The 26,740-nt window shown below is 48.1% G+C and overlaps 1 protein-coding gene across 7 annotated transcripts in view; it reads right to left on the bottom strand.

Moving 5' to 3' along the window:
- Nucleotides 1–19,381, bottom strand: part of Slc66a2 (solute carrier family 66 member 2) — a 38,123-nt gene extending 18,742 nt beyond the window's left edge. The window contains exons 1-4 of one of the 7 annotated variants that reach the window (XM_029471839.1): nucleotides 19,216–19,328; nucleotides 17,521–17,857; nucleotides 11,047–11,180; nucleotides 2,922–2,975 (exon numbers count right to left, since the gene is read on the bottom strand). In XM_029471839.1, the coding sequence (XP_029327699.1) occupies nucleotides 2,922–2,975; nucleotides 11,047–11,180; nucleotides 17,521–17,723 (391 nt within the window). In that variant the 5' untranslated portion in view covers nucleotides 17,724–17,857; nucleotides 19,216–19,328. Of the gene's footprint in view, nucleotides 1–2,921; nucleotides 2,976–11,046; nucleotides 11,181–17,520; nucleotides 17,858–17,964; nucleotides 18,216–18,236; nucleotides 18,422–19,215 lie in introns of those variants that run through there. The other 6 variants (XM_021150526.2, XM_021150527.1, XM_029471840.1 and 3 more) reach the window with 6 other exon arrangements.
- Nucleotides 19,382–26,740: the final 7,359 nt, after the last annotated feature.

Here is a 26,740-nt window from a genome sequence, read left to right as displayed (position 1 = left end):
AGAATGGGAATGGGTGGGTAGGGAAGTGGGGGGCGCTATGGGAGACTTTTGGGATAGCATTGGAAATGTAATTGAGGAAAATATGTAATAAAAATATTAAAAATTAAAAAAAAAGATTCTGATAAGTTAAAAATCTGTACTGTTAGCCTCAGAAAACCCACCAAGAAAAAACAGTTATCACTATATAGTTACAAGTCACTAAAGGAATTGAAACACCACAGTATTAAAATATTCACTTACTATAAAAGCTGTAAAAGAGTGGGTATACACAAACCACAAATGAATGACAGGCAGAGATCAAAACCAGCAAACACGAGTCAGATAAGAGGGCAGAGATGGCTTTGTTTGGGCACAACGTTTATTTTTCTACTCCGTGAATGCATTGGTGGCCCGGTGAGGAGCAGCAATCTGTATGTAAGAGTTGGTTTTTTCCTTCCATCTCACGGGCTCTGAGCCAGGCTCAACAGCAAGCACCCAATCCCAGCCTAACCGGCCCGCTGGCCCTGTGGTGTTATAATTATGTTCTGAGACAAGATCTTACAATGCAGCCCAGGGTGGCTTTGAACTTGCTATCTGCCGGCCCCTCTTCGGAGCATAACCACAGGGATTCACAGAGGCTATGCTAATATTGGAGTAAGTTGCAAGCACAGCAGTGGGGTAGGCCAGTTACTCAGCACCTTGGGAGGCTGAGGCAGAGGGTCAAACCTTCAAGGCCTGCTTGGGCTGCAAAGACAATTCAAGGCTTAAGCAACATTAGTGAACCTAGCCTCAGGAGAAAAAGGGAGGTAACTTGGTGGTAGTGTGTCCTGTGCATGAGGCCCTGGGTTCAATACTGGGCAGGAAGGGGGCCTTCAAACAACATAAATGTCATAGAAGGCATTTGTAATAACAAAAGGGCCAGTCTCTAACAACTATATACACACCTAACAGCTGCTCTGAAATCAAGAAAGCCACGCCTGACAGAAGTGAAAGAATTAACAAGTATTTGGAAGTTTCGATGCCAGCTTTCAAAATAGATCCAACTGAGCAGACAAAACAGGAGATAAGAGAAGATCACAGCATTGCTGTAAACCTCAACACAACAGACACTCGCCTCCCCTCCACAATGAGACGCTCCCATAGCAACAAGGACCATCTCCTGGGGAGACCCCTCAGGAGAGGTCCCAGAACAAGCTTCACTTTGGAGGATCTGAATGGACGCATTTCTCTACAGTTACTGTAGATGATAACAGAAGCTGACGGAGAGATTTGAGGGATTCACAAACAAGAAGGTTGTCAGATACTCTTCAACTCTGAGTGGGTCAGAGAAATTTTGAAGAAGACGAGAAAACACTTTAAGATAGGAGAAAAAAAGAAAAAAAAAAAAAAGCATAGCAGACCAAAACACACAGGTCAGTCCACCATCTCGGAGTGAATTCGTGGCTGTAAACGTGTTTCATAGTACAATAGGAAAAAACCCTGAAATCAATACTCCTCCATGCAAGGGACTCAGAAGAAAGTGCTAAGGCAAAAGCAGGGAGAAGACAAATAATGGGGGGTGGGGGGGCAGTTAAAGTGGAATGAAGCAAACTAGATAAAGAAAAAAAATCAACAAAAGGAAAAGCTGGCTCTTCGAAAAGATCAGTGAAACTGACAAGGCCGTAAGGAGAGAAGCAAAGGACAGAGAAGGGACTGAAATGACCAGAATAAAGAATAAAAGCACTGGCACCCAGGGCCAGGAAAAGGGATTTAAAAAGAGCACTAAGAAGAGTGACTCCCCACAACTGGAGACGTTTGTTGCGATGAATCTGAAACCAAGCCACAATACAGATGAGCCAAGATAGGTGACGGAAGTGATAGAGAATCTAGCTGGGTGCAGAACAAGGTAGAGCTGACACTGTTAGAGAAGAAGCCCAGGTAAAACCAGCCATACAAGGAAACCAACCAAAATTTTAAAGAGGATTGATGGTGACCTTTCTCAAACACTCAGGAACTTACCTCATTACCCAGTATTCAGAATAATACTGGCTTATATTTAACCAAAATCAACCCAAAGCCATCAAGAAAAAAGGACTGCAGACCAAAACTTTTCATGAGTAGGGACATTAAAAGTCCTCAGCATAGCATCAGCAAACAGCACCCGGCAGTTAAGAGGTAACTAGACACCATAATCAAACGGAACTTAACTCAACACACAAAGGTTGACCACCCCACACACACACAAAGCCCAATGAAAACAGAATAAAAGGCCTTTATGTCCACAGACATAGCACGGTGCCTAGAACTCACAAAGTCATGTCCACAGATAGCACAGTGTCGAGCCAGGGTCAGCATCATTCATGACAGCAAAGCAAAACCCCTCAGCTCACATGAGCATTAAAGACAACTGCAAAAACCAGAAGTCCTCAGTAAAGCCAAGAGCAGAACGCGCACGTCTTGTCTCGTCTCTGTCCAGTCAGGGTATCTGGAAGACTGGAAGGAAGAAGCCAAGTGTTGTCCCTTCTCGCAGGTGATGTGACTTTTCAGGTGGGCAATCTCTAGAAGTCTAGAAGTACAGGAACCGGTGCCGGAGCCAACAGAGTTCAGTAAGGCTGCAGCAGAGCCCACACTGACAAAGCCAGTGTTCCCTCTACATACTAGCCGTGAGCACTTGAAGAGGGCATGAGGGGTAGTGACTCCACTAGCACACCATCAGTAGGGACGGCTTGTGACAAGCGCCAAGCTGGTAATCTTGAATTCTCCACATCCATTCTTCTTCCCTTTGGTCCACCCCTCCCTTGAAATTGGCAGGTTCTAAATAGTCCAGGCAGAGAGCAGCAGGCTGGGGGCTAAGTGTGTCCTGCCGTGAACAGGCCATGCGTGGTGAAGCGACTCGAGGTGGACATGCTGACAGAGGGACAGGCCGCAGGGTGAAATGGAGTCAGGGTCTCAGTAGTACATACCCAGGTAGGGCCGCCTGGGGGGCACTCTGAGTTCTTCATCCTTACTGTCTGTGGCTACATTTAAAGAGAGAAAACAAAAAAACAAAACAAAACAAAAAAAAAAAACAGAGAAAGGAGACAAAAACAGACTGGTTTTAACACTGGCAAGCGGGGATTTCCTAGGGTTGTTGAGTTTCTAAAAACAAGCAAGCAAACAAAGGACGACATCAAAACAACATCAGAGCAGGGAGAAAGACTTTTGTTTCTTTGTGTTCAAAAATCCACTTTCTTAACTGTTCTCCACTCTATCCTCTTCTAATAATATCCTGGGACAGTGAACAGGAGTATGGGGTGGAAGGGGGAGGGAGAGAGACTAGGGGGCAGGGGGAGGGGAGAAACGCCACCAAATTTAAGCCTGCACATTCTCACTCCTTTCCTGCAATCAAGGGACATTAACAAGGGCTTTAGGACAGGCCCCATTTCTCATGTCCCTAGAAGGTCAGGGAGCCCGTGGTTGAGAACAGTTAATCCGGGGGTGAAATGTTCTCTCGGCAATGGCACAGTAGTTCTAGAGTTCACACAGCAACAGCTCCACTGCCAAAGGGCAGCCAGTTTAACGGTGAATCAGGGTTAGGGTTAGGGTTAAGGTTAGGGTTAGGACAGGTGTGTGGCAGAGACATCGTGATGAAGACACTCAGCCTGCCTGGGCAGACATCTCACCTAGAACAGGCAGGACATCAGAAACCACCAACAGGTTATACTTTAACCTCCCAGCTAGCCCTGCACTGGTCAACAGCACACAGCACTCCATGCCAGGGTGCCTCGGGCCAGCTGGCAGCTCTCCCTTTCTGGAGTTTAAATTGTTGAAGCAGATCTGAGGTCACAGGCTGCATCCCTACCAGCACTGTGTGGAAGTAGACAGCTCAGAGCTGACAGCAGAGGATCTCTTCATGTGAGGCGCTGCTGAGGAGGAGTGGGGACCTGTCACTGAATCTGTGATCTGCAGGCCACAGGCACCATGCCTCCTGGCGCCCGCTGTGCCTCGGCCAATTTTACCCACGTCTCTTTTAAAGATCAAGACCCACGAATGCAGTAAGGGAGGGAGAACATGCTGGAACACTTGGACACAAGGTGTGGGCAGAGCAAAGGACCAACGGTGACCCCGGGCGGAGCTGTGTAAGACCTGTCATGGCAGTGGGCACTGAGGCTCCTACAGTCTCCGATCTCCACGGTCAGCCAGGCTTAGCGCTGAAAACTGGGGTGTAGAGAGCAGGGAGACGGGAGAAAGTCTCACACTGAGGAAAACACAGGGCATTTGCAACCATCACTCATCCCCACAGATCTGTTCCACTCTCTAGAGGAACTGGGGGTCTGGGTGTGGCCCCAGAAATGGCTGGATGCATAGCATCAGGAATGTAACTTGGGCCCTAGTTGTGTGGAGTGTAACTTGAGAAACTGTGTTGTTTCTGGGTGTATGTCTCTGTGTGTGTGTGTGTGTGTCTGTCTGTCTCTCTCTCTCCAAGATCCTCAGATGGCTTGTGACTTCTAAGGCCAGATTGCAAGAAAAACACAGCCCAGGTTGTTTTTTACCTACTTCAGATTTAGGGTAACCTGAAGGTTAACCTAGCCCTCAGGTGGGAATTCTGAAGAGCTGATCCCAGTGTGCCCTGTTTCCCCAAGACCACCCAAGTTGGCCCACACGACAGGCTGTAGACAATGGCTGCAGGTGGGAGGGATAGAGAGGGCAGCTCAGGAGAGAAAACTGAGGTAAGCCAAGCTTAGAACTAGGGTGAGATGCAGGCCTGACACACAAGTTCCTGCTGTAACAGGCCTCACAAGAGCAAAGCCTTGGCAAAGGCAACTTCTCACACACACACAACACTCTGTAACAATTTTCCTCATAAGGTTCACGGCTCGATGGCTCTTACTCACGCACAGGGGCATTCACCATGACCACCAATTTAGAACATTTTCATCACAGTGAAAGAAACCCCTACCCATAAATAGATACTAGCCTCCTACCCCAGAAAGTCCCAATCTGGAGCTCTGGGCACTAAGAGATGAGACACATGTCAGATAAATTCAACCTGACTCTGAGGCACATTCTGTCAAATAACTAGTAAGAGAAATTTAAAACAGAAATACACTATAAAGCAAAACTTAAATTAAAAAAGAAGTAGTAAATTAGAATCAAAATCACTCAAATGGAACACACGAATCCAGTCGGTAGAGCTCTGGGAAAGGTCACCGCTCATGGGGACTCTGGGGCTCTTCTCCGCCAGGACACGACCTAAGATCACTCAAGCCCGAGTGTGTAATCCCCCAAACTACCCACTGCTCTAGCAAACACATTGCTGGCATTGTTATTCTCACTTGTGAAAGTGGCGTGGGCGATGGCACACATCCCATAATACTCTGGGTTCCTGAGACCCAGGTGGTGGAAGAACAGAGCCACGTCTGAAGCCCAGATGCTCTCAGAGCCACAAAGGCTCAGCAAGAAGAACGTGTACAGAAACAATGGGCTCCGCGTCCAAAAAACGACCTCCCACCTTGACCCGCTGAAAAAGCCAGATGACACCTGTCCTGGCTGGTCGTGTGTCAACTTGACACAGGCTGGAGTTATCACAGAGAAAGGAGCCTCCCTTGAGGAAATGCCTCCATGAGATCCAGCTGTAAGGCATTTTCTCAATTAGTGATTCAGGGTGGGAGGACCCATTGTGGGTGGTGCCATCCCTGGGCTGGTAGTCTTGGGTTCTATAAGAGAGCAAGCTGAGCAAGCCAGGGGAAGCAAGCCAGTAAGTAACATCCCTCTGTGGCCTCTGCATCAGCTCCTGCTTCCTGACCTGCTTGAGTTCCTGTCCTGATATCCTTTGGTGATGAACAGCAGTATGGAGGTGTAAGCTGAATAAACCCTTTCCTCCCCAACTTGCTACTTGGTCATGATGTTTGTGCAGGAATAGAAACCCTGACTAAGACAATATCCATGACCTGTGATATCTAATACTAGAGCTCTGCTAAGACACAATCCACTGTAGTCCAGAGCAGTAGTCTTATAATCCAAAGACCTAGCCCTTCCACCCAAGGGCTCCCATTGAACAAGTGGGCACCAGCACGTATACTACAAGCAGCCAAGTGGAACATATCATGCCAGCAACCATGTTGGAATGTATACATCAACTTAATGTAAAGTCATCATTGCAGCTCCTAGCAAGTCAGCTGCACACTGATGGAGACTTTCGTTTCCTCCACACACCAAACCCCTGAACACTCAGTCACTGGACATGGAGTCACCTCTGCCTAGAGGTGCTCTACCAAACACGTGCACAAACACAGTGCAGTCCTCAATGACAAAGGGTCTCCTCGGGTGCCAACAACCCTGACATCGGTGTCCTGAAAGCCCAGAAAGACTTCCTGGAACCAATCCAGTCACTTTTAAGATTCTTTTCCAAGTCAAAAGAGACAAGAGAGGCATCAATTGCTATGGATGCCTACTGAAGTATCTACCTCAGAGCCTCCTGGAGGCCCTCCGGTCTCCAGCTCCAGCCCACTGTTGCTGCAGAGTGCTGGAGGTTCACATGGAGTTAAGATACCAACAGATAAACCACAGTTCATGGTGGACAGTGCAGGGAGAAAGGAGGCTGGGGAGGGGTTCTAAATCAAGAGTAATTAATGTTAAAAAGAAGAGAAAGACAAACACATCAGTCCAGCTACTGAGCAACACAGGCAACCAGCCCTCACAGAATGCCTGTGCTCAGACCCTGATTCAAGGGAGCCAAGTAGCCAAAAGTCAGAACCAACCACCAGAAACTTCCACACAAACTCAATGTCTGGTTACACCGAATTGTGCATTTGTATGGGTGGCATGGGTATTCTGGCTGTTTCCCACGTTACCTTCTGCAGCGGTGGTTCTCAACCTTCTAATGCTGGGGTCCTTTAATACAGTTCCTCATATCGAGGTGACCCCCCCATCATAAAGTTATGTCTGTTGTTACTTCATAACTATAATTTTGTTACTGTTATAAATGGTGATGTAGAAGGCTGGGGAGATGGCTCAGCAGTAAAGAGCACTGACTGCTCTTCCAAAAGTCCTGAGTTCAAATCCCAGCAACCACATGGTGGCTCACAACCATCTGTAATGAGATCTGACCCCCCTCTTCTGGGGCATCTGAAGACAGCTACAGTATACTTAGATATAATAAATAAATCTTTAAAAAAATAAAATAATGGTAATGTAAATATCTGTGCTTTCCCATGGTCTTAGGCAACTCCTGTGAAAGGGTCCCCAAGGGGGCCACAAGCCACAGGTTCAGAACTGCTGTTCTAGACATATATTTGAGTCATTTATAAATGCAGTGATGTCTGGGGTGTGCCTTGAGACACACTGGACTGAGCTGGGAAGCCACTTAGTGATAAAGGATCTGTCTAGCACAGACAAACCTGGGTCCCAATCCCAGTGGGTTTGGGGGTCCGGGTATAGACTCAGGAGGGGTCAGGGTGGGTTCACAGTGTGGGTTCAATCACAAAATGGGCTTCCTCAGACTTTCTCTTCACTTTACAAACGTTAGTGATTTTACAAGCTGAAACTGAAAACCAAAACACCCCCCAGCACCCCCAGGACACGCCCACAGAGCACATGCCTGGCGGGAAGGGACTTCACACTGTCCCAGGGGACCACCCTTGCTCCCTGCCTCCCCCAGATCCAGTACTTAAAGCCCTCATTCTAGTGAGCAGAGGAGGCTGGGAAAAAAGCCTCATGGAATGTGCAGAATTCTTAAGTTTGATTCTACTTTTGGAAGTTACACAGATATTGTGAAAAGCCACTGACAGTAAAAGAAAAAGACCTTGGAAAGTGTACCAATATATCCAAGATAGTCACGGGGGTCGGTTTTACTTCATCTACCTCAGTGTTCCTCAAAGTCTGTGAGTCTACCCAGTGCACGTTCTTTATAGAAGACAACAGAGCCCATATTTGATGTTTGAGATTGCTCCCCTTTCCTTTTCGCTTTTTCTTCCTTTCCTTTCCTTCCCCTTTCTTTCTCTCTCTCTCTCTCTCTCTCTCTCTCTCTCTCTCTCTCTCTCTCTCTCTCTTTCTTCCTTTTCTTTCTTTCCCTTCCCTTTCCTTTCCTCTTTCTTCTTTCTTCCTTTCTTTCTTTCATGCATTGATAAAGGAGTTTACTGTGCAGCCCTGGCTGATCTAGAATTTGCAGTGTAGACCAAGCTGACCTTGAACTCAAATTCACCTGACTTGGCCTCCCAAGTGCATGTTTAAGGCATGTCCAGTTTCTTTCTTTTTTTTTTTTCTTTGTTTTGATTTTAATTTTAACTGGTAAATTGAATTAGTTACCACTAAAATTGAAAGTAAAATATTAAGAAAACTGGAAAAGGTCTGTTAGAAGTCACCAACCTTCTGTGTTAAAATATAGCTGCTGGCAAGAAAGTGAGGTGTCTCCTGGGCCCTGGGACCTCGGCAGCTGAAGGACTGGGTGGCTGTGGGCTGGCACCAGAGTGCATTTCTGTTGTTGTTTTTTTTTTTTTTCCACACACATCACCCTTGTCAGCCTTCTGACAGATGGTAGGAAATGGACCCACACATTTCATTAAAACTATTCTTAGGAATACACTAAGACCAGTGTCTTAAACAAAGCAGGCTCGAAGCCCTATAAATATGAACTGGACTCAAAACTAAAAGTGCTAAAGATGTAAAATATCAAGAATTCTCAGGAATGTGTGGTAGCACGTGCCTTTAGTTCCAGCATTTGGGAGGCAGAGGCAGGAGGATCTCTGTGAGTTCTAGGCTAGCCTGGTCTACATGGTGAGTTCTAAGACATCCAAGAACCTATCTTAAAAAAAAAAAAAAAACCAACAACAACAATAATAACAACAAGAACAGCAAAAATAAATAATTCTCCAACAAGCACCACTGCCCCATGATAGGTAGAGAGGTCTAAGGTCCAGTAACTCTTGGGGCCAGGGGTGAGTCCTGCTCTATCCCTTGAAATTAAATCAGCCACAGGGGACCAAGAATGATGCCCTTTCTCAAGATCACCAATTGTAATTACATTTGCAGAGGCCCTTCCTAAAGTAGAGGCCATTCTGGGGTCACTACTATGCCCTTATGGAGCCCCCAATAAAAATTCATATCCCAGTCCTAACCCTGCAAACTGTTTGATTCACCATTTAGCTCAATCCTAGTTACCAACATATAAGTAGTGCCTTGGAAATCTACACAGACCACCACTGCACAAGAGAACAGTTGGGACTCCATGACCCACACACTCTCTGGTCTAGACCATGTTTCCATATGGCACTTAGGTATGATCATACAGCTCCCTGAAGTCACCGTCACCTGAGGTGAAGGGACATGTACAAAGTGGCTCTCAAAATGAACACTGTGCTCTAACGCTGCACCGTGTGCAAACGCTCTCTACCTGACAGCTGACATGGGCCGCCGTCAGAGCCAACACCCATGGCAACGAAAGTCACAAACCTGTCCTCATATTTACAGCACAGGAGCAGCACAAACCTGCAGGGAGCCTCTGGCACCCTGTGTACAACAGTCTCCTTAGCCTTTCGGTATTGCAGTGTGTGAGGGTGGTGAGGGACCCACCATCCTGCAGGCAGGACGACATTCTGTTCCCAGGGCAGGCTGAGGCTCAGAGGGGCTCAGAGCTCGCTCTGTGGAAGCTTGGAGCACAGAGGACAGGCCATGCTTCTAGGAGGCAAGCCCACGGCACCAAGTAGAGCCGTAAAGCTCAGCTCCTCTATGATAGCCATCTTGATAGGATTCTCAGTATTATCAGCACTAACACTGGTGTCGTTTGAGTTCAGGCCAGGAGGGTGGGGAATAGATACTGAGGGAAGATTAGGAATGATGATACCAATGGGAAGAATGGACGAGAACACACCAGGAGAGACAAGTGAGCTACCATCCATATCGGCTTCTCCCCTAAACCAGGTGTGGCCACTCTCTAGGACGACCGGGGTGGCATCACCTGTTTAACAAAAACCAGGTGGAAACAGAAACACAGAAGCATCCTGTTAATGGGGTAAAAAGAAACGATCAAAGACAGAGTAAAGCCTCCTCCCAAGCAGCTCCCAAACTAGCACTAAATACTTCTAAAAGCAAGATTCAAAAAGCATGTACGCATGCACGCACGCAAGCACTTACTTCAGACAAATCCAGAGAGAGAGCTACTAGCTGCTCATTAATGGAAAGATAAAAAGAAAGGCTTTTGCTGGGTATGGAGGTGTGCACCTACTTAGCACCAAGGAAGTGAATGCAGGAGGATTGAGAGTTTAAAGGCCAGCATGAGTTATGGAGAGAGAATTAGTGTCAAAGAAAGGAAAACAGGCCGGGCGTGGTGGTGCACGCCTTTAATCCCAGCACTCGGGAGGCAGAGGCGGGCGAATTTCTGAGTTCAAGGCCAGCCTGGTCTACAAAGTGAGTTCCAGGACAGCCAGGGCTACACAGAGAAACCCTGTCTCAAAACAAACAACCCCTCCCCAAAAAAAAGAAAGGAAGGAAAAGAGAGAGAGGAGGAGGAGGAGGAGGAGGAAGAGAATTAGAATCCGGAGGAGGTGGAAGTTAACTCTCCCGTAAGCCCGCCAGCCCACACTGACCAGCTTATCATATGAAGCTTCGGTGAAGGAGAGGCCAGAGACAGCAAGAGGTTAATCCAGGATTGTCCCGGGGTAAGGGTGTGATGGATACTGCCCGGGGTCCTCGGCCCACAGAATACACAGACGTGGGTGGGTGTGTTACACCTTAGGTGGGTGTGAAGCATGGCTAAAGGGCACACAACTGGGGCTTGAGTCACCTGGCAGGGCACACAGCAATGACTCTGCCTTCTCTGGTTCTTGTGACAACACGCAGTCAGGATGTGAGCAAAGAGAGCCCGGAAGATAAATTAAAACCTCACCCACATTCCAGGAAAGAAGTCCTTAATTGTTGGAGGCTGTGAAATGTTTAGTCAGTTACAATATGGAAAAGATACAATTACAAAATATACAAAATCAACGGCAGATAATGGCCATTCAGTGAAAATGGTAGCTGCCCAGGTTAAAACACTGAAGTGGCTACAGCTTCCCAAGAGGTAAGCTTTGCCCAGGGGCTGAGCATGACTTTTCTGGAAGATGCCACACCCACCTGCAAAGGAGCGGCGCTTGATGTTCAGCTCGTTGGCCACGCGGACCTCGGTGCAGAGCTTCAGCATCAGCAGCATCGTAAGGATCATGACTATGCTCTGCCACAGGAGCGGGGACTCGAAGTGCCTTCCAAACCTAAGGGAGGGGGAGAGGGAGAACCCGCATCAGGAAGGAAGCAGATGCCGCCAGCCCCTGCCAGGACTTCCAGTCTCTCCTCAACCAGGGCCTGAGCTGCATAACGGAAAGGAGCCGAGGCGAGGGTCTTGTTCAAGCATCACAGTCCTGGTACCTGCTTGCCTAGACTTCCAGGGTTTGTGTGGGACCAAGCTAGAATGAAGAAGGGCCAAGGGACCCACCCAGGTCAGACTCAGCAAGGACCCTGTGGAACACTGAGCTCACCTGAGGCTTTTCCAAAGCTCATGTCTGTCCTCGATGGACTCTGTGACCTAGTCACAGATGCCACACTCAGGGCCACAAATTGGTATGAAAGGACCCTACATACCTACCATCCTGTCAAAGTCTAATCTTAACCAGACAAGAGCCTCTTTCCAGACCACGGTAGCTCTGCTTCCTGCCCCATGAGCAAGTATCTGTGGAAGACATATAGCCTGGTGCTAAACCTTTATATACATCTTCCACTAACAAGAAAGGGCAGCCAGAGCTAGCACCACCGAAGATCCTTCCTCCATTCGTGGCCTCCTAGCCCAGGGCTGCTTTCCCTCCCGGGGCAACCCCTCCTCCAGCCACTCCAGTGGCTCCCACTAGTGTTGAATATTTCATCAGCTGAGTCAGCTTTGGAGGGCAGAAGTGCAATTCAGCAACCAACAGGGTCTGTGGATAACACCCTTGGCAGATCAGAGCACCACCAGACTGCAACACACAGACAAGCTGACACAGCTCATCCTCAAAGGCAGGTCCCAACGCAGCCTTAGCCCCAGCATGGTGAAGCACAAATGCAGGCTGACATTGGCCAGAGTTTGTTTGATCTGAAAGTTATTTCCAAGACTGTAACTGGTGGTTAGCACATGAAATTCAAAAGATTCTACACAGCAGCTCTACCTCCTGAACGTGTAAACAACAGGCCCAGCCTTCTCCCATGTCTGTGGCCCCTTACTACACTGGTCTCCTGGGACAGAAGTTACCTCCAGGGCTGAAGAGGGCAGCCAGTACAAGGTGTAGCTCCTGAGCCTATAGGCAGGAGGGACACAGGAGGAAATGGTAGTACTGATTCATACCCAGCACCAAGCCTGCTCAGGGACACATTCTAGCATTCATGTAGTTACTACTACATGCAGAAACTTGCTAAAAATCAACCCACAAGTGAAAAGCAAGCAGTATTTCACATGCCGGGTGTACAGTGCACTCCTATACACCCACACTTGGGAGACTGAAGTGGGAGGAGCGTAAGGTCATGGCCAGCTTGGGATACATAGCAAGTTCCAAGCCAGGTCTGTCAATAACGTTTTAAGAGAAAAGCATTTCACAGAACTCTACTGTGACAGCAATTGGTAAAAGACCAGTTGGAGACAGGGAAACCACCTTGCCTGTGTCTCTAAAGAGTGTGTCTGTCAGGCCTGCCCATTCTGTGAGGAATGTTCCACACTGTACCGTGTAGAGCATGCAACCCTTTAACGAACCTGAAAACCCCCTTCAGTTCCTGAAAGTTATGTCTACAAGCAATTCTCCATCAGAGAGAATCCTGACCAGCTTGAGGGCCTTCACAGAGCTCTGGACACTTTCTACAGATGCCCATGGGGCATGCCTCCGCCCAGATAAGCCAGCAGTTAAGGCCTTCCACAAGGAAGGGCGTGCTGTAGGCCAGGCTCCCCTCTGCAATCAGGGCAAGTCTCAGCTTCCTGTGGGGTGGCAAGCCAAGACTGGAAATTCCAAGTTCAGGATAAGCCCTCTGTGCAGCTTTCAAGGCTCAAATGTCCCCTGTGAGTTCATAAGCTCCACAGACTACGCAGCTGCGTGAGGAAGCTTAGGAAGTGGGAAAACAAAGGAAAGGGTCGCCTAGGCACCGAGTGGACACAGGAGCTGGCACGGGCAAACAAGCTCTATTCCTAGGATATGCCCTGGATCCTGTGGTTACCACATTAACCCCAGATCATGAGCCACCACCGGTGGTCTTGGAACCTCAGTGTTTTCTTGCAAAAAGTTTTTCTTTCAAATCATGACCGCAGAGCTCCTGGTAGACAGAACCAAGCCCTTAGCTGCTCTGCTCCTAGAAACCATTCTTCCTCTCTGGCTATCTAGCTGGCAATTTGCTCACAGAGATTACATGGGGAGGTTAACATGGGAAAGGGCCACCTCAGCGCCATGAAGCTAGGAGACTGAAGGCGTAGCTTCCCAAACAAACTGACTCCTGTTACTAGGAAGACTACGGAGAAAAAAAAAAAATGTCAAGGTTTAAGTTCCCATACACCACATCAAAATCAATCCTAATGAGCTCGAGGGCCACAATAAGGGGGGGCGACAATAGTGTTCCAATGAGCAGAGCTGAGAATCTGGCTGGCTTTATTTATAGGAAGCCATAACAGGACACAAACTTTCAAAAAGTCCAACTCCAAATGGCATAAGGGGCAAAACAAATAGGAAACAATGTTTAACATAATTGATTTTTACAGCTTTTTTTAAAAAGTGCCATTTCTTTGCAAATTAATGCCAACAGTCTGCTGTAGTGACAATTTTGAAATTTTGGTTTCTTAAAAAAAAAATACAGAACTATTTTAAAAATGTGTTTTTGTTTTAATCCCAGGTGTGGCTTATGGCGCTGCTTCAGATTGTTCACAGCAGCGTGACTTTGCCAGCAGCAGATCATTTTCTGTGATTCTGTGACATTTAGAATTCTGGGGACTTTTCAGAGGGTATATCAATACGAGGGCCCCGAGAACTGAGATAGGTTGTTGGTTACTTGCTGTTGGTCATGGTTTGTTAAATAGTCATGCTCAAAGAAGAAGAAGAAATTCGATTTCCTCAGGGCAGTCTGCTACTGAGTATATGGTTCCTCTTCAGCTCGAGACTGAAGGTTAGCAGAAATCTTCTGAGGAGAAGTGGCAATTGCCACCACACAGCTATGGGTGATGGGTCCAAGGATTCTCATAGGAATGAACACCAGAGCGCATCAAGAGAGACATGTGCAGAAGTGGGGTACCCAAGGTTCACCAAGTCCAGTAACTGGTTCTATGAACAACTTCTCCAAGTCCCAAAGTAACAGAAAAGCTCTTAGGGGGAGGGTACACACCTCTATAGCTACTCCCTACATATCAAAGAAAACTTATCGCCACAGTAGCAGAATGTTACCACGCCTCAGATACAGTGTTTCAAGATCACAGCCAAGACCTGCTGCCAGCACTGGTGGAGACTGAGACTCTCCATCCTGAGACCTCCAGGACTGGGTGGAGAACTTTGCTCAAGGAGAACCTGGGCACCAGTCTTGCAGCCCCACTCTGGCACCTCTTAGATAAAAAAAAGCCTGTAAACATTAGATAAAGGGTCACTTGGCCCCAGCTTCCAACATCAAAATTGCAAAATCCTGTAACCCACATTCCAACGAGAGCAGCCTGCTAAAGGTGAGTTCTGTAACATGGTGAGGATTATAAGAAGTAAAGGGTTCACATTAGAGTTTCACAGGCTTCAGAATCCCTAGGTTTGCAGTGAAATCAGTCTCTTCCTGCAGGACTGTCCAGTGAAGAACGAGGAGGAGGAGGAGGAGGAGAAACAAGAGAGAAAGAGAAAGAAAGAAAGAAAGAAAGAAAGAAAGAAAGAAAGAAAGAAAGAAAGAAGAAAGAAAGAAAGGAAGGAAGAAAGAAAGAGAAGGAGGAGAAGAAAAAACCTTCCACAAACCTCTAAATGAGTTTGGAGGTCTGTGTCCCAGTTAGCACTGGAAAACTGCTGAGAATTCTACCTTTCCCCCTTTCATAGTTTGGAAGGCTCCCATCTCACCTGGACCCTACCACATTCAGGACCTGCTCTCCACACTGGAGGAGGAGTTGTATAAATGGGGAAGGGGTGTATTGCTCCAGTCATTGCTTCCAACGAAGCACCCCGACACTACAGCCTTTGGCTATGTGAAATCTAAGAGGATGCTGAGCTGTGGAATCTGGAGAGGGATGTCTAGACGGGGCTGCAGAAGGCATTGTGGAGAAGCACAGCAGGGCCAGCACATGGTTTTGGAGCAGCAGGGTCTCTACAGACTGTGTTCCAGACACAGTCCAAACCTCTGACTTTCGTCCTGTGAAAGTCTGCAAAGATACTTTCCAAAATGAAACGCTCAGGAAGGCCATGACCCTCGGCTCCTCTCTTCCTCAGTCTTCTAGAATGTACTGAGAAACTGAGCCCCTGTGTACAGTGCCCACAGGAGCCCTGGGTGGCACAGAACACTTGGGGACACGGGTTGTACCGAAAAGACAATTTGTGGACCATGATTGGCATGCATAGAAGGCAGCCCAGCCCCCATAGTGAAAAGCATTTGAGGTCTTCTCAGAGGCCCCAGCACAACAGACGAGCAGACCAGTCTTAGTTTCCCTCTCCACCAGTGCACACAAAGAAAATGGCCTCACTTCTGGCATCTCCAAACCATGTCAGTAGTCCTACTTCAGGACCTGGAGAAAATGTGTTCCTCAATCCTGAAAGTGAATATCCTGCCCCTACGTAAGTTAAACAGTGAGGCAGGGCTACACTGGGCAGCCTGCCTGAAATCAAAGGTCCATCCTGGGCACCCACCCGGAGCAACCGGTAGTGTGAGCACGGTTATAATGAAGGAGCTGCTTGGATATAACTAAGGCTATTTCTCGGAGCCCAGCCACAGTCACAGCCCAGCTCGGGACCCCCACCCAGGGGGAAAGCAAGGGGAGGGATGCAATCTCTGAAATGCAAGTCTCCAGCTTTTTATTTAAAGCGAGATCTCAATGACCCATTCCTCAGAAGAAGTCACCTGACCCCAGGCAAAGAGCAAGGTGGCATTGTTCCTTGCTGCCAACTGACTTCCCTTCCGAGTCATCTCACTAGCCAACCTCCTAACTGACGCAGGCAAGAACCCACTCATGAGATAAAGGGGGCCCAGTGCTGGGACAGAATGCAAAAGTGCAGAGCGAATTCCCTACTCATAAATTCAGGGTGGACACCCTTGGCACAGCTCACTAAACTATACAAAGTGGGTGTGTTTTATTTATTTAATGTAGATTTACGACATTTCTCTCCTTATGTGTATGTGCACATGTGTCGTGGTGTGTGCGTGGAGGTCAGAGGGGGAAACCAGCAGAAGTTGAATCTTTCCTTCTACCATGAGACAGAACTCAGCAGCAAGCTCCTCTACCCACTGAGTCACCCTGCTGACCCATCAATCAAACTGACGTTATAACACTAGTTAGTAGAAACTCAGACAGACCATTCCCAACAGTAAACAAAAAGTCAAAAGCAAAGAACTCTGACACCAGCTCTCTAGATCCCTTCTCCCTGGCTTCTGCAGGCAGCTGGCTACCTTCAGGAGAATGCATCAACAGCCTTTCTATGTGCACCGAGGGCTTAGGATAGGCCCAGAAGGAAAACTACAGACATGTTTATCTTAGCACGCAGCAAGGTTTTGTAATTTCCTTTGAAAAGTCATCCGACCATGATGGCGCCTGAGCTCTTGGGAAGCCAACTTGGTCTACATAGTGAGCTCCAGGACAGCCAGAGCTACACAGTGAAACCCAGTCTCAAAACAATACCAAAACCCTCAAGTAAGCAGGGCTTCAACAATTGTTAAAATAAACTTCAACTTCCTCAACAGAATGCAAATGAAAAAGAGGAAGCTGGCTCAAGAAGGGTTAGAAAAACAGGCTCCACCTGAGTTTACAGGGAAAAGTCTGACTTCCCACCTAAGAAGACACAGCCACATAAGAAGTCCAGAAGAATCTAGCAGTGGTGCCACACACATTTGATGCCAGCGCTAAGCAGGCAAAGGCAAGTGGATCTCTGTGAGTTCGAGGTCAGCCTGGTCTACAAAGCAAGTTCCAGGACAACCAGGGCTACCTAGAAAAACCTGATGTTGAAACAAACAAAAAGAGTCAGAGAAAAATGTAACAGAAGGCTTTCCCCACAAGCAAGTCAAGGGAGCCTTCCTGTTGCTAACTAGCTTTATTACTTCTCATCCTGTCACCCCACTCCACACACTAGAAAGAAAAGGCAGGGATCCAGAAACTGTGCCTACAGTGAGGCTCCAGGATGTATCAGACAAAGGTAAAGACACAGTAAATGAACGAGCAGATCTGGAGATTATATTTGGCTCTCTGCTCCAGACCTGCCAATCTTGGAAATGCCGCGCGTCCTAGTAAATTCGGCTCAGGCTACTCAACCACCGTTAAAGAATAAGAGCCTGCTCTTCCAGAGATCTTTCGGGGGAAGTAGATAGCTCCAGTCGCTGCCACTTGAAAACCGTGAGAACAAAGCCATCTCTCCAGCAGCACTCCCAGGTAGGAAAGTCTGAACTTACCAAAAGAGTATCCGTAAAATATTGGCCACCAATAGCACCAGGCACACATGGGTGGAGAAACCGTCGGCGTTCTGAGTCCTCCGGATGTCCCTGTATTGGGGTATGTACGGTACTACCCCTCCGAAGACCATGGCCCCAGCAGCCACCCAGGAAACCAGCTGGTGCAGCGGGACCAGAAGCCATCCCAAGCCTTCAGCTTCCATCGCCAGCACCGAGGCCGCGCTGCCAACCAGCGATGTCCACCTGGGCCAAGCTCCTTTGGGCTCTCTGAGTCCGCAAGCTAACTGTCACCTCCACATGGCCGCCGCTATCCTGCGCAGTCAGCCACCATCCCGACCTGGAAGGGGAAACAAAGATAAAGCATTGACAGGAGCTGGACCAGGGCGCACCTGTGCCCGACCTGGAGTCTAGGCAGGGCCTGGGAGCGCAGCGCTCCGCACCCACAGCTTCAGAAGCCCAGGCTCCCCGGGGCGCGCGGCGAGGGTTCCCAGCAGAGCCAGGACCCGTCCTGCTTCCAGGAAGGCTAAGGAGCTGGCGACAAGCGCCTGGCCCTCTGCGGGCTGCCCAGGTGCAGGGAGGAGCGCACCCCGCCGGGTTAGAGGGAAGGAAGGGGTGCACCGCCCGGGCGCGATAGCCGCGGGGGGTGACACCGCCCCAAAACGGGTTCAGCTAGTGGGGGAGGGGTGGACGCGTGGCCCAGAGGGAAGCAGAGCAACCTGGACCCCAAGTCTTCAGGTTCCCCAGGGAGGCTCCGCCCGACAGCGAAGAGCAACCAAAGTGAGCTGAATCCGCGTCCCTTACCAGCCACGCCGCGCCAGTCGGTCTTTCTGTCCCTCAGTCCCAGCCAGAGGAAGCCCCGCCCCGTGGCGTCACAATGGAGGTCACGCCCACTCCAGGGTCCCGCGGCTACCCCGCTGGGTCCTAACGCGCGCTCGAGCGCGCGCGCTCACGACCCGGTGGGACAGAAGAGGTGGCGGGCACTCTGCTCTGCTGCGTGTCCCAGATTAGGAAAAACCTACGGGGAGGCGCTTTCAGGCCAAGTGACCACGTGAACGGTCTCTAGCTAGCGCCGCGCGCTGGGCACAGGGTAGATGCCTTACGGAGCCACTAGCAGCTGAAGATGAAATACTGGGTGTTGGAAAAAGCTGTCTCAGCGGCCAGCTCTAGGCCCCCGGGATTCCAGGGGTCTTTGAAAGTCTCTGAACAAGCCTATGAGGAGCTGGCAACCCTTACCAAGGACTGGAGCTTGGGAGTTTGCTGAACTACTCACTGTCTGCCCTAGGCGACTACAAGGCTGGCGTCAGCACGCCACAATTGCTGAGCTTCCTCCTCCATATGTGAGGTCAGTCGTCCTCTGGGTGCTCATTTACAGGAAAAGAGCGTAGGAATTCCCGAGTACACCTCTAACCTCAGATGGACCCTGGTGGGCTGAGCAAGTTGAACCAGAAGAACGAGCTGCCCTACCTGTCAGTTGGGGACCTAGGCAGTGAGGTGCCAGCCGCGGTGACAACAATAGGAAACACATCGAACTCTGCCTGCCATTCTCCTTCCGAGCAGTACTTAAGCAGAGCAACCCCGCCCCGCCCCCAGAACACAACTGACCCCCACCCACCTCACCAGGTATCGCCCTTTTCACCAGGTCTGGTCCTGTTCCCCACCTGGATGGTTTTGCGGGGAAATCATTTTAAGACTCACCTAAGATGAATTCCAAACAAAGCTTGATTGTCCAGGGGCCTGGAAAAGACAGGAAGCGATTATCCTCCAGCGGGGCCCACAGCCCCCCTAGCCACTTCCTGAATCAACACACTCAATACTCAACACCAGGAAGGAACAGGAAGATGAATAAATACAAGGGAGCTATGGCAGGACTGGGTGAAGGGGAAGTAGGTGTTCCCATTTAGCACACACCCCCATCCTCTTACACACCCCACTCCACCCCACCCACACCCACACCCACACCCCTGCCCAAGGCTCCAGAATTTCCAGGATCCCATTGCCTCTCCTGGCTCTCATGATGCATGTTAGGAGTAACATATGGCCGCCCCACTTGTCCTGAATATTCCATGGGCTATGGATACACAAATAGGAGCTTCTGCTGCACAGCATAAGCCAGAGGCGCCTCCAGGAGCCCAGACCAGTGCACACAATCCTACATTTTCCGGTCCAGTACTGCACACCATGGTACTCTCTGGTACTGTCTGTAGAGCTGTGGGTGCTTTTTAACATCACCGGATCTGGGTCCTGAGCCTTGGTCTAGGCTCTAGAGTACCTGTTGTGCAAGGACCTTCACAGATGCTCCGCTAGCAGCAGAATCCCTGTGTTCCCAAGGAAGGAAGCCAACAGAGCTGTACGAGGTTGCAGAACGGCCTCCAGAGATGGTGGTTCTCCCTAATTTCTGACAGTTAGTTGTGCATGCTATCGTACGTGGGGGGAAGAAGTCTTATTTTTGCAGATGCGATTGCATTAAGCATCTTGAACTGGGCCCACTCAAGATTGGGTACCATCCAGGGAGCCTTTAAGAACAATCACAAGAGTCTTCACCGGAGAGAACAGATTTTAAGGACACACAGAAGAGAAAGCCAGTGAGGATGGAACAGAGACTGAGAGAGAGAGATCAAAATGCAGCCTCAGAAGCTGAACTGAGCCATGGGTTGCCTATATCAGGAGGCTGCCTAAACCTCTGCACACTACATATAAGAAAGCATACATTGGTGGACAGTAGTGGCTCATACCTTTAACCCCAGCACTCAGAGGCAGAGGCAGATGGATCTCTGTGAGTCCCAAAACAGCCAAAGCCACACAGAGAAACTCTGTCTTTTTGTTTTTCTTTTTTCTTTTCTTAAAAAAAGGTTTATTTATTTTCATTCATATGAGTACACTGTAGCTGTCTTCAGACCCACGCCAGAAGAGGGCATCAGATCCCATTACAGATGGTTGTGAACCACCATGTGGTTGTTGGGAATTGAACTCAGGACCTCTGGAAGAGCAGTCAGTGATCTTAACCACTGAGCCATCTCTCCAGCCTGAGAAACTCTGTCTTGGAAAAAAAAAAAAAAAAAAAAACAGGCATACATTATGAAGATATTTCAACTGTTTTAGGATAAGTGAAAAGAAACAAAAATTGCTTAAATCTACACTCTCAAATATTTGCCCCCGAAAAGAGTTCTCTTCCAGAACCTTTAAGTGATAATTTCCAATAATACAGAGAGAGAGAGATAGCAGGAGAGAATGGGAGGGCAGGGTGGAAGAGGAAACATGGGGAAGGGTAACTAACGTGCTTAAGGCCTTTTGAAAAGTCATATAGGGAGCTGGAGAGATGGCTCAGCGGTTAAGAGTACCCACTGCTCTTCCAGAGGTCCTGAGTTCAATTCCCAGCAACCACATGGTAGCTCACAACCATCTGTAATGAGATCTGACGCCCTCTTCTGGAGTGTCTGAAGACAGCTACAGAGTACTTACATATAATAAATAAATAAATCTTTAAAAAAAAAAAGAAAGTCATGTGGAGACTTACTGGAGTATAGAAGCTTCCTAAAATGTATACATGTATAAAAACTTAAATGGATAATGGTGGTTCACTATCCCAACTAGACATTATACACTACAAAATAAAACTCTAATTGCCAGGAAATTGGTACTTCTTTTGGAGTTGTTGGCCAATGTGGTCCTGTAGACACCCTCCCCCAACATTAAAGGCTATTGCTGACACTACTGGTTACCCTCCAGAACCTAATAGTAAGACGCCACATGCTCGTGTCATAGGACATAAAGAATCTAGCTGTTGGAAGCTTCATCCCTACTGGCTAGCACTCATAGTGTTATGAACCTTGCCAGCTATGATAAACACCTGCAAGGCCAGACACGCACACTGGTGCTATAACGACAGGAGTGTTACAGTATCCAAATTTCATCAGTGTTTGAAAGGGAAGTCAGCCCTTCTCTGGCCCGAATCAGTACAGGACTTAACCTGGACACCAGATTCTCAGTACAAAGATTTATTACCCCAGAGGGCCAAGTGAGGGGACAGACGGGCTGAGGGGCCAGAGCTGCAAAGCTTAAACAAGCAAACCAAGAGACCAGAGAAGCAGGAACAGGAGGGGGTATTTCTGCAGGAGTCAGGTTTTCAAGGGGAGACTGTGGGGAGGGGAGCCGTGCGGGGGGAGGAGGGGTGTCCTATGCTAGAGTGACTTGGTGAGTCCTGATTGGACAGGTTCGCCAAATAATGAATTCTGATTACTGGACCTTGGTGTTTTGTCTCAGGAATGAGGCAGTGGCCAAATAAGGGCATAGTCCTTGGGGACCAGCTTTAGGAATGTAATTTTTTTTCAAGGGAGGGGAACAGGGGTAAAAGGGCAGAACCTGTCTCTCATGTGTGCCATGCTCAGGCCTGTGTGAGTCTTCCGTCAGTGCTACAGTTTGGCCAGGAGCAAGCCCAGATTTGAGTTCTCGGCTTCTCTCCCCATGTCTTCCCTCCCTCTCCTGTCTGCTGTTATATGAACCTGACTCTGGGCCCACATGAATCCTGTCTTGTGACTCTCTGAGTCTGTGTCTGTAACAAAGAGCTTTTGCCCGATATATGAGGATGATATTGGATGGTTTATGCTCTAAGATCAAGAATCGACAAATGGGACCTCATAAAATTGCAAAGCTTCTGTAAGGCAAAGGACACTGTCAACAGGGCAAACAGGCAACCTACAGATTGGGAAAAGATGTTTACCAGTCCTATATCTGATAGAGGACTAATCTCCAATATATACAAAGAACTCAAGAAGTTGGACTCCAGAGAACCAAATGACCCTATTAAAAACTGAGGGACAGGGGCTAGAGAGATGGCTCAGCGGTTAAGAGCAGCAATTGCTCTTCTGAAGGTCCTGAGATCAAATCCCAGAAACAACATGGTGGCTCACATCCATCCATAACAAGATCTGACTCCCTCTGTAGTGTCTGAAGACAGCTACAGTATACTTACATATAATAAATCTAAAAAAAATAAAAAAGGGAACAGAGCTAAACAGAGAATTCTCAACTGAGGAAACTTGAAGGGCTGAGAAACACCTAAAGAAATGTTCAACATCCTTAGTCATCAGGGAAATGTAAATCAAAACAACCCTGAGATTCCACCTCACACCAGTCAAAATGGCTAAGATAAAAAACTCAGGTGACAGCAGATGCTGGTGAGGATGTGGACAAAGAGCAACACTCCTCCATTGTTGGTGGGATTGCAAGTGGATTGCATCCACTCTGCAAATCAGAAAATTGGACATAGTACTACCTGAGGACTCAGCAATACCACTCCTGAGCATATACCCAGAAGATGCTCCAACATGTAATAAGGACACATGCTCCACTATGTTCATAGCAGCCATATTTATAATAGCCAGAAGCTGAAAACAACCCATATGACCCTCGACAGAGGAATGGATACAGAAAATGTGGTACATTTACACAATGGAGTACTACTCAGCTATTAAAAACAATGACTTCATGAAATTTGCAGGCAAATGGATGGAACTTGAGAATATCATCCTGAGTGAGGTGACTCAGTCACAAAGAAACAAACACGGTATGCACTCACTGATAAGTAGATATTAGCCTAGAAGTTCGGGATAGCCAAGATTCAATTCACAGACCATATGAAGCCTAAGAAGAAGGAAGACCAAAGTGTGGATGCTTCAGTGCTTTTTAGAAGGGTGAACAAAATACTCACAGGATGAAATATGGAGACAAAATGTGGACCAGAGACGGAAGGAAAGACCATCCAGAGACTGCCCCACCTAGAGATCCATCCTATATACAGCCACCAAACCTGGACATGATTATGGATGGATGCCTAGAAGTGCTTGCGGATGGAAGCCTGATATGGCTGTCTCCTGAAGAAGTTCAGCCAGAGCCTGACAAATACAGAGGCAGAAGCTCATAGCCAACCATTAGACTGAGTTTGGGGGTCCCCGATGGAGGAGTTGGAGAAGGGACTGAAGGAGCTGAGGGGTTTTGCAGCCCCATGGAGAGAGCAACAGTGTCAATAGGCTAGACACCGCCCCCCCGACTGGACCAACAATCAAAGAATACACATGGAGTGACCTATGGAGCTGGCCACATATGTGGCAGAGGATGGCCTTGTTGGACATCAGTGGAAGGAGAGGGCCTTGGGCCTGAGGGTGTTCCATGCCTCAGTGTAGGGGAATGCCAGGGCAGGAGGATGGCAGTAGGTGGGTGGGGAGGCATGCTCATAGAGACAGGGGAAGGAGAATGGAATAGGGCGATTCTGAAGGGGAGACCTGGAAAGGGGAAAGCATTTGAAATGTAAATAAAGAAAATATCCAATCAAAAAAAAAAAAAGAAAAAAGAGAGAGAGAGAGAGTTACATTGGGAAGGAATAAGAGATGCTTTGCAGAAACATTTTTTAGTTTTATTTATTTTTATTTTATAAGTGCACGGGTGTTTTGCCCGCATGTATAGCTATGAACCATGTATGAGCAATGCCTGAGGAGTCCAGACAAGGGTCCTGGATCCCCTTGAAACTGGAAGTTACAGACATTTCTTAGTCACCATGTAGGTGTTAGGAATTCAGCCTGGGTCCTCTGGAGGAGCAGCCAGTGCTCTTTCTTAATCACTGCACCATCTCTCTAGCCCACTTATGGGAAGTCCTTAACAGGGTTTTACAAGGAATGGAACTTTACTGACTCCAACTGACCCAGATAGCAAACTCTTACAGCCAGCCCTGTAAATGGCATCTGTGTGCTGTTCCCGGCAGTTGTGGTGGATGTTTACTGTATTAGGTTGTTTTTATGTTACTGGCTTAACAACATTCCTGTCACTGCGACACATTCATACACACATGCCTTACTCTGGGTTCAGGACATGGTGGATGAAGAACACGAAGAACATAATCTAAGAATAAAGCTGGGTGTGGTGGCACATGCCTTTAATCCCAACACTTAAGAGGAAGAGGCAGGATCTCTCTGTGAGTTCGAGGCCAGCCTTATCTACATAGTGAGATCCAGGGTACCCGGAGAGCAACACGAAGAGACCCTGTCTTGAAAAACAAAACGAACAAAAGAAAGGTTAAAGCTATTCTTCAGCTTAGGTTGTGAATGCTGATTCCCCGAGAAACCCAGGACAAGTGAGGTTGGTTGTTACATTTTTTCTCTTAAGGGGAGGTATGGTGGTTTGAATAAAATGGCCACAGGCTCATAGGTAGTGGTGCTATTAGGAGGCGTGGCCTGTTTGGAGGAGGTGTGGCTTTGCTAGAGCAGGTGTGTCACTGCGGGTGGGTTTGAGCTCTCAGAAGCTCAAGCCTGGCCAGTGTGTCACAGTCACTTTCTGCTAGATGTAGAACATTCAGTCTCCCTTAAGTATTGTGTCTGCCTGGGTGCCACCTTGCTGATAGTGGACTAAACCTCTGAACTGTAAGCCAGCCCCAGTTAAACCCTTTCCTTTATAAGAGTTGCTGTGTCGTGGTGTGTCTTTAATAGAAGACCCTAAGTCAGCAGATTAAAGAACCTGCCGATGACAGAGTAGACTAGCAGTCTTAAGTGACCTCAAGGTGTATTAACCTGGCTTTGAGAACGTAAAAGATATTTTTCATAATAATGTGTTGACCCAGTAGCCAATCATGTTTTGGTTGGATTTAAAGCCTACTCAATGAGATGGAACCCCATACCTAACACTGTTAATGAGGTCAAGAATCTGAGACTAGATAGGTCATGAACCTTAGGGGTGGAAAAAAACTACTAATTAGTCTGCTAAATTCACAGTGGTTCTCAACCTATGAGTTGTGACTTCTATGGAGGTCAAATGACCTCCTCACAGGGATCACCTAAGACCATTGGAAAACCCAGATACTCGCATTATGATTCATAACACTAGCAAAATTACAGTTATGAAGTAGCAATGGAAATAATTTTATGGTTAGGGGGTCACCACAACATGAGGAACTGTGTTAAACGGTGGCAGCATTAGGAAGGTTGAGAACCACTATGCTTAAAGAACATGGTATAAAATGATTTTCTAGTGACATATTGCTATATATAACCTTAGGTCAGAAGGTAGATCCCAGTTAACACAGAAACTCACAACGGGTCAGCATGCACAGAATAGGAATGTTCTGCCCCAAATGGATTCTCTACACTATATGCTCCACTCGAGGCTCAGAGATCTATGGGGAAGAGGGGTGGAAAGAGAGTAAGGGCTAGGTGTGGTGAAGGACTTCCAGGAAGCAGTATTTTCCTGACACTGGAGGGCTGACCCACATATGAACTTAGACTGTGACAGCATCCAGAAGGCCTTCATAAACCCAAGATAGACAAAATGCCAGGACCGAGAAGGGAAGTGGGCAGGAAGTCCTTTCATTTGATAGCTGCTGGGCAAGGGAAAGTCAGTTTTCTTCAGCGGAGAGACACTGGAACATCAACCATATTCATACTCCAGTGCAGGCCCCAGACCCAGGAACAGTCGGCCAACACAAACAGAACTCCGTAAGTTTCTTCTTCCTTCCCTTCCTCCTGCCTTTCTTTCTTTTGAGAGATAACGTGAAATTGGGTAGGTAAAAATGTGGGGGAGACTGTGGTAGGAGCTGGAGAGGAGAATGAATGATCAAAGTCTAGTGTATAAAATTCTTAAAGAATTGCCAGAAACATGTTTAAGGTTGCATGAGAGTCTCCTGAATGTCACCGATGGGGGAGTGAGTGAGCGTCCAGCGGCCTGTAGGCAGCTGTAATCTGATACCAGGCCCTGGAACTGGAACCCTTTCTGAGGTCCAGAGGGCAAGGTAGCAGCTGGGTTTGCCAGAGGGCACCCCCCTCTCTGCTTCTTCCTGCCTTGGTTGTATGAAGCACTTACCTACCCAGGTGAAATGTGTTTTCTAATTTAGAATTAGCTCCTCGATGTAGGGGTTTGCAACCCCATAGGAAGAACAAAAATATCAACCAACCAGACCCCCCCAGAGCTCCCAGGGACTAAGCTACCAACCAAGGAGTACACATGGAGGGACCCATGGCTCCAGCTGCATATGTAGCAAAGGATGGCCTTGTCCGGCATCAATGGGAGGAGAGGCCCTTGGTCCTACGAAGGCTCGACAGATGCCCCAGTGTAGGGGAATCAAGGGTGCGGAGGTGGGAAGCCCGGCGTGGTGGTGCACGCCTTTAATCCCAGCACTCGGGAGGCAGAGGCAGGCAGATTTCTGAGTTCGAGGCCAGCCTGGTCTACAAAGTGAGCTCCA

The sequence above is a fragment of the Mus caroli genome, chromosome 18 (assembly GCF_900094665.2).
Source record: "Mus caroli chromosome 18, CAROLI_EIJ_v1.1, whole genome shotgun sequence".
NCBI classification, from domain to species: domain Eukaryota; kingdom Metazoa; phylum Chordata; class Mammalia; order Rodentia; family Muridae; genus Mus; species Mus caroli.
Note: the sequence above shows the minus strand (reverse complement) of the source record. Positions and strands in the feature narration are given on the sequence as shown.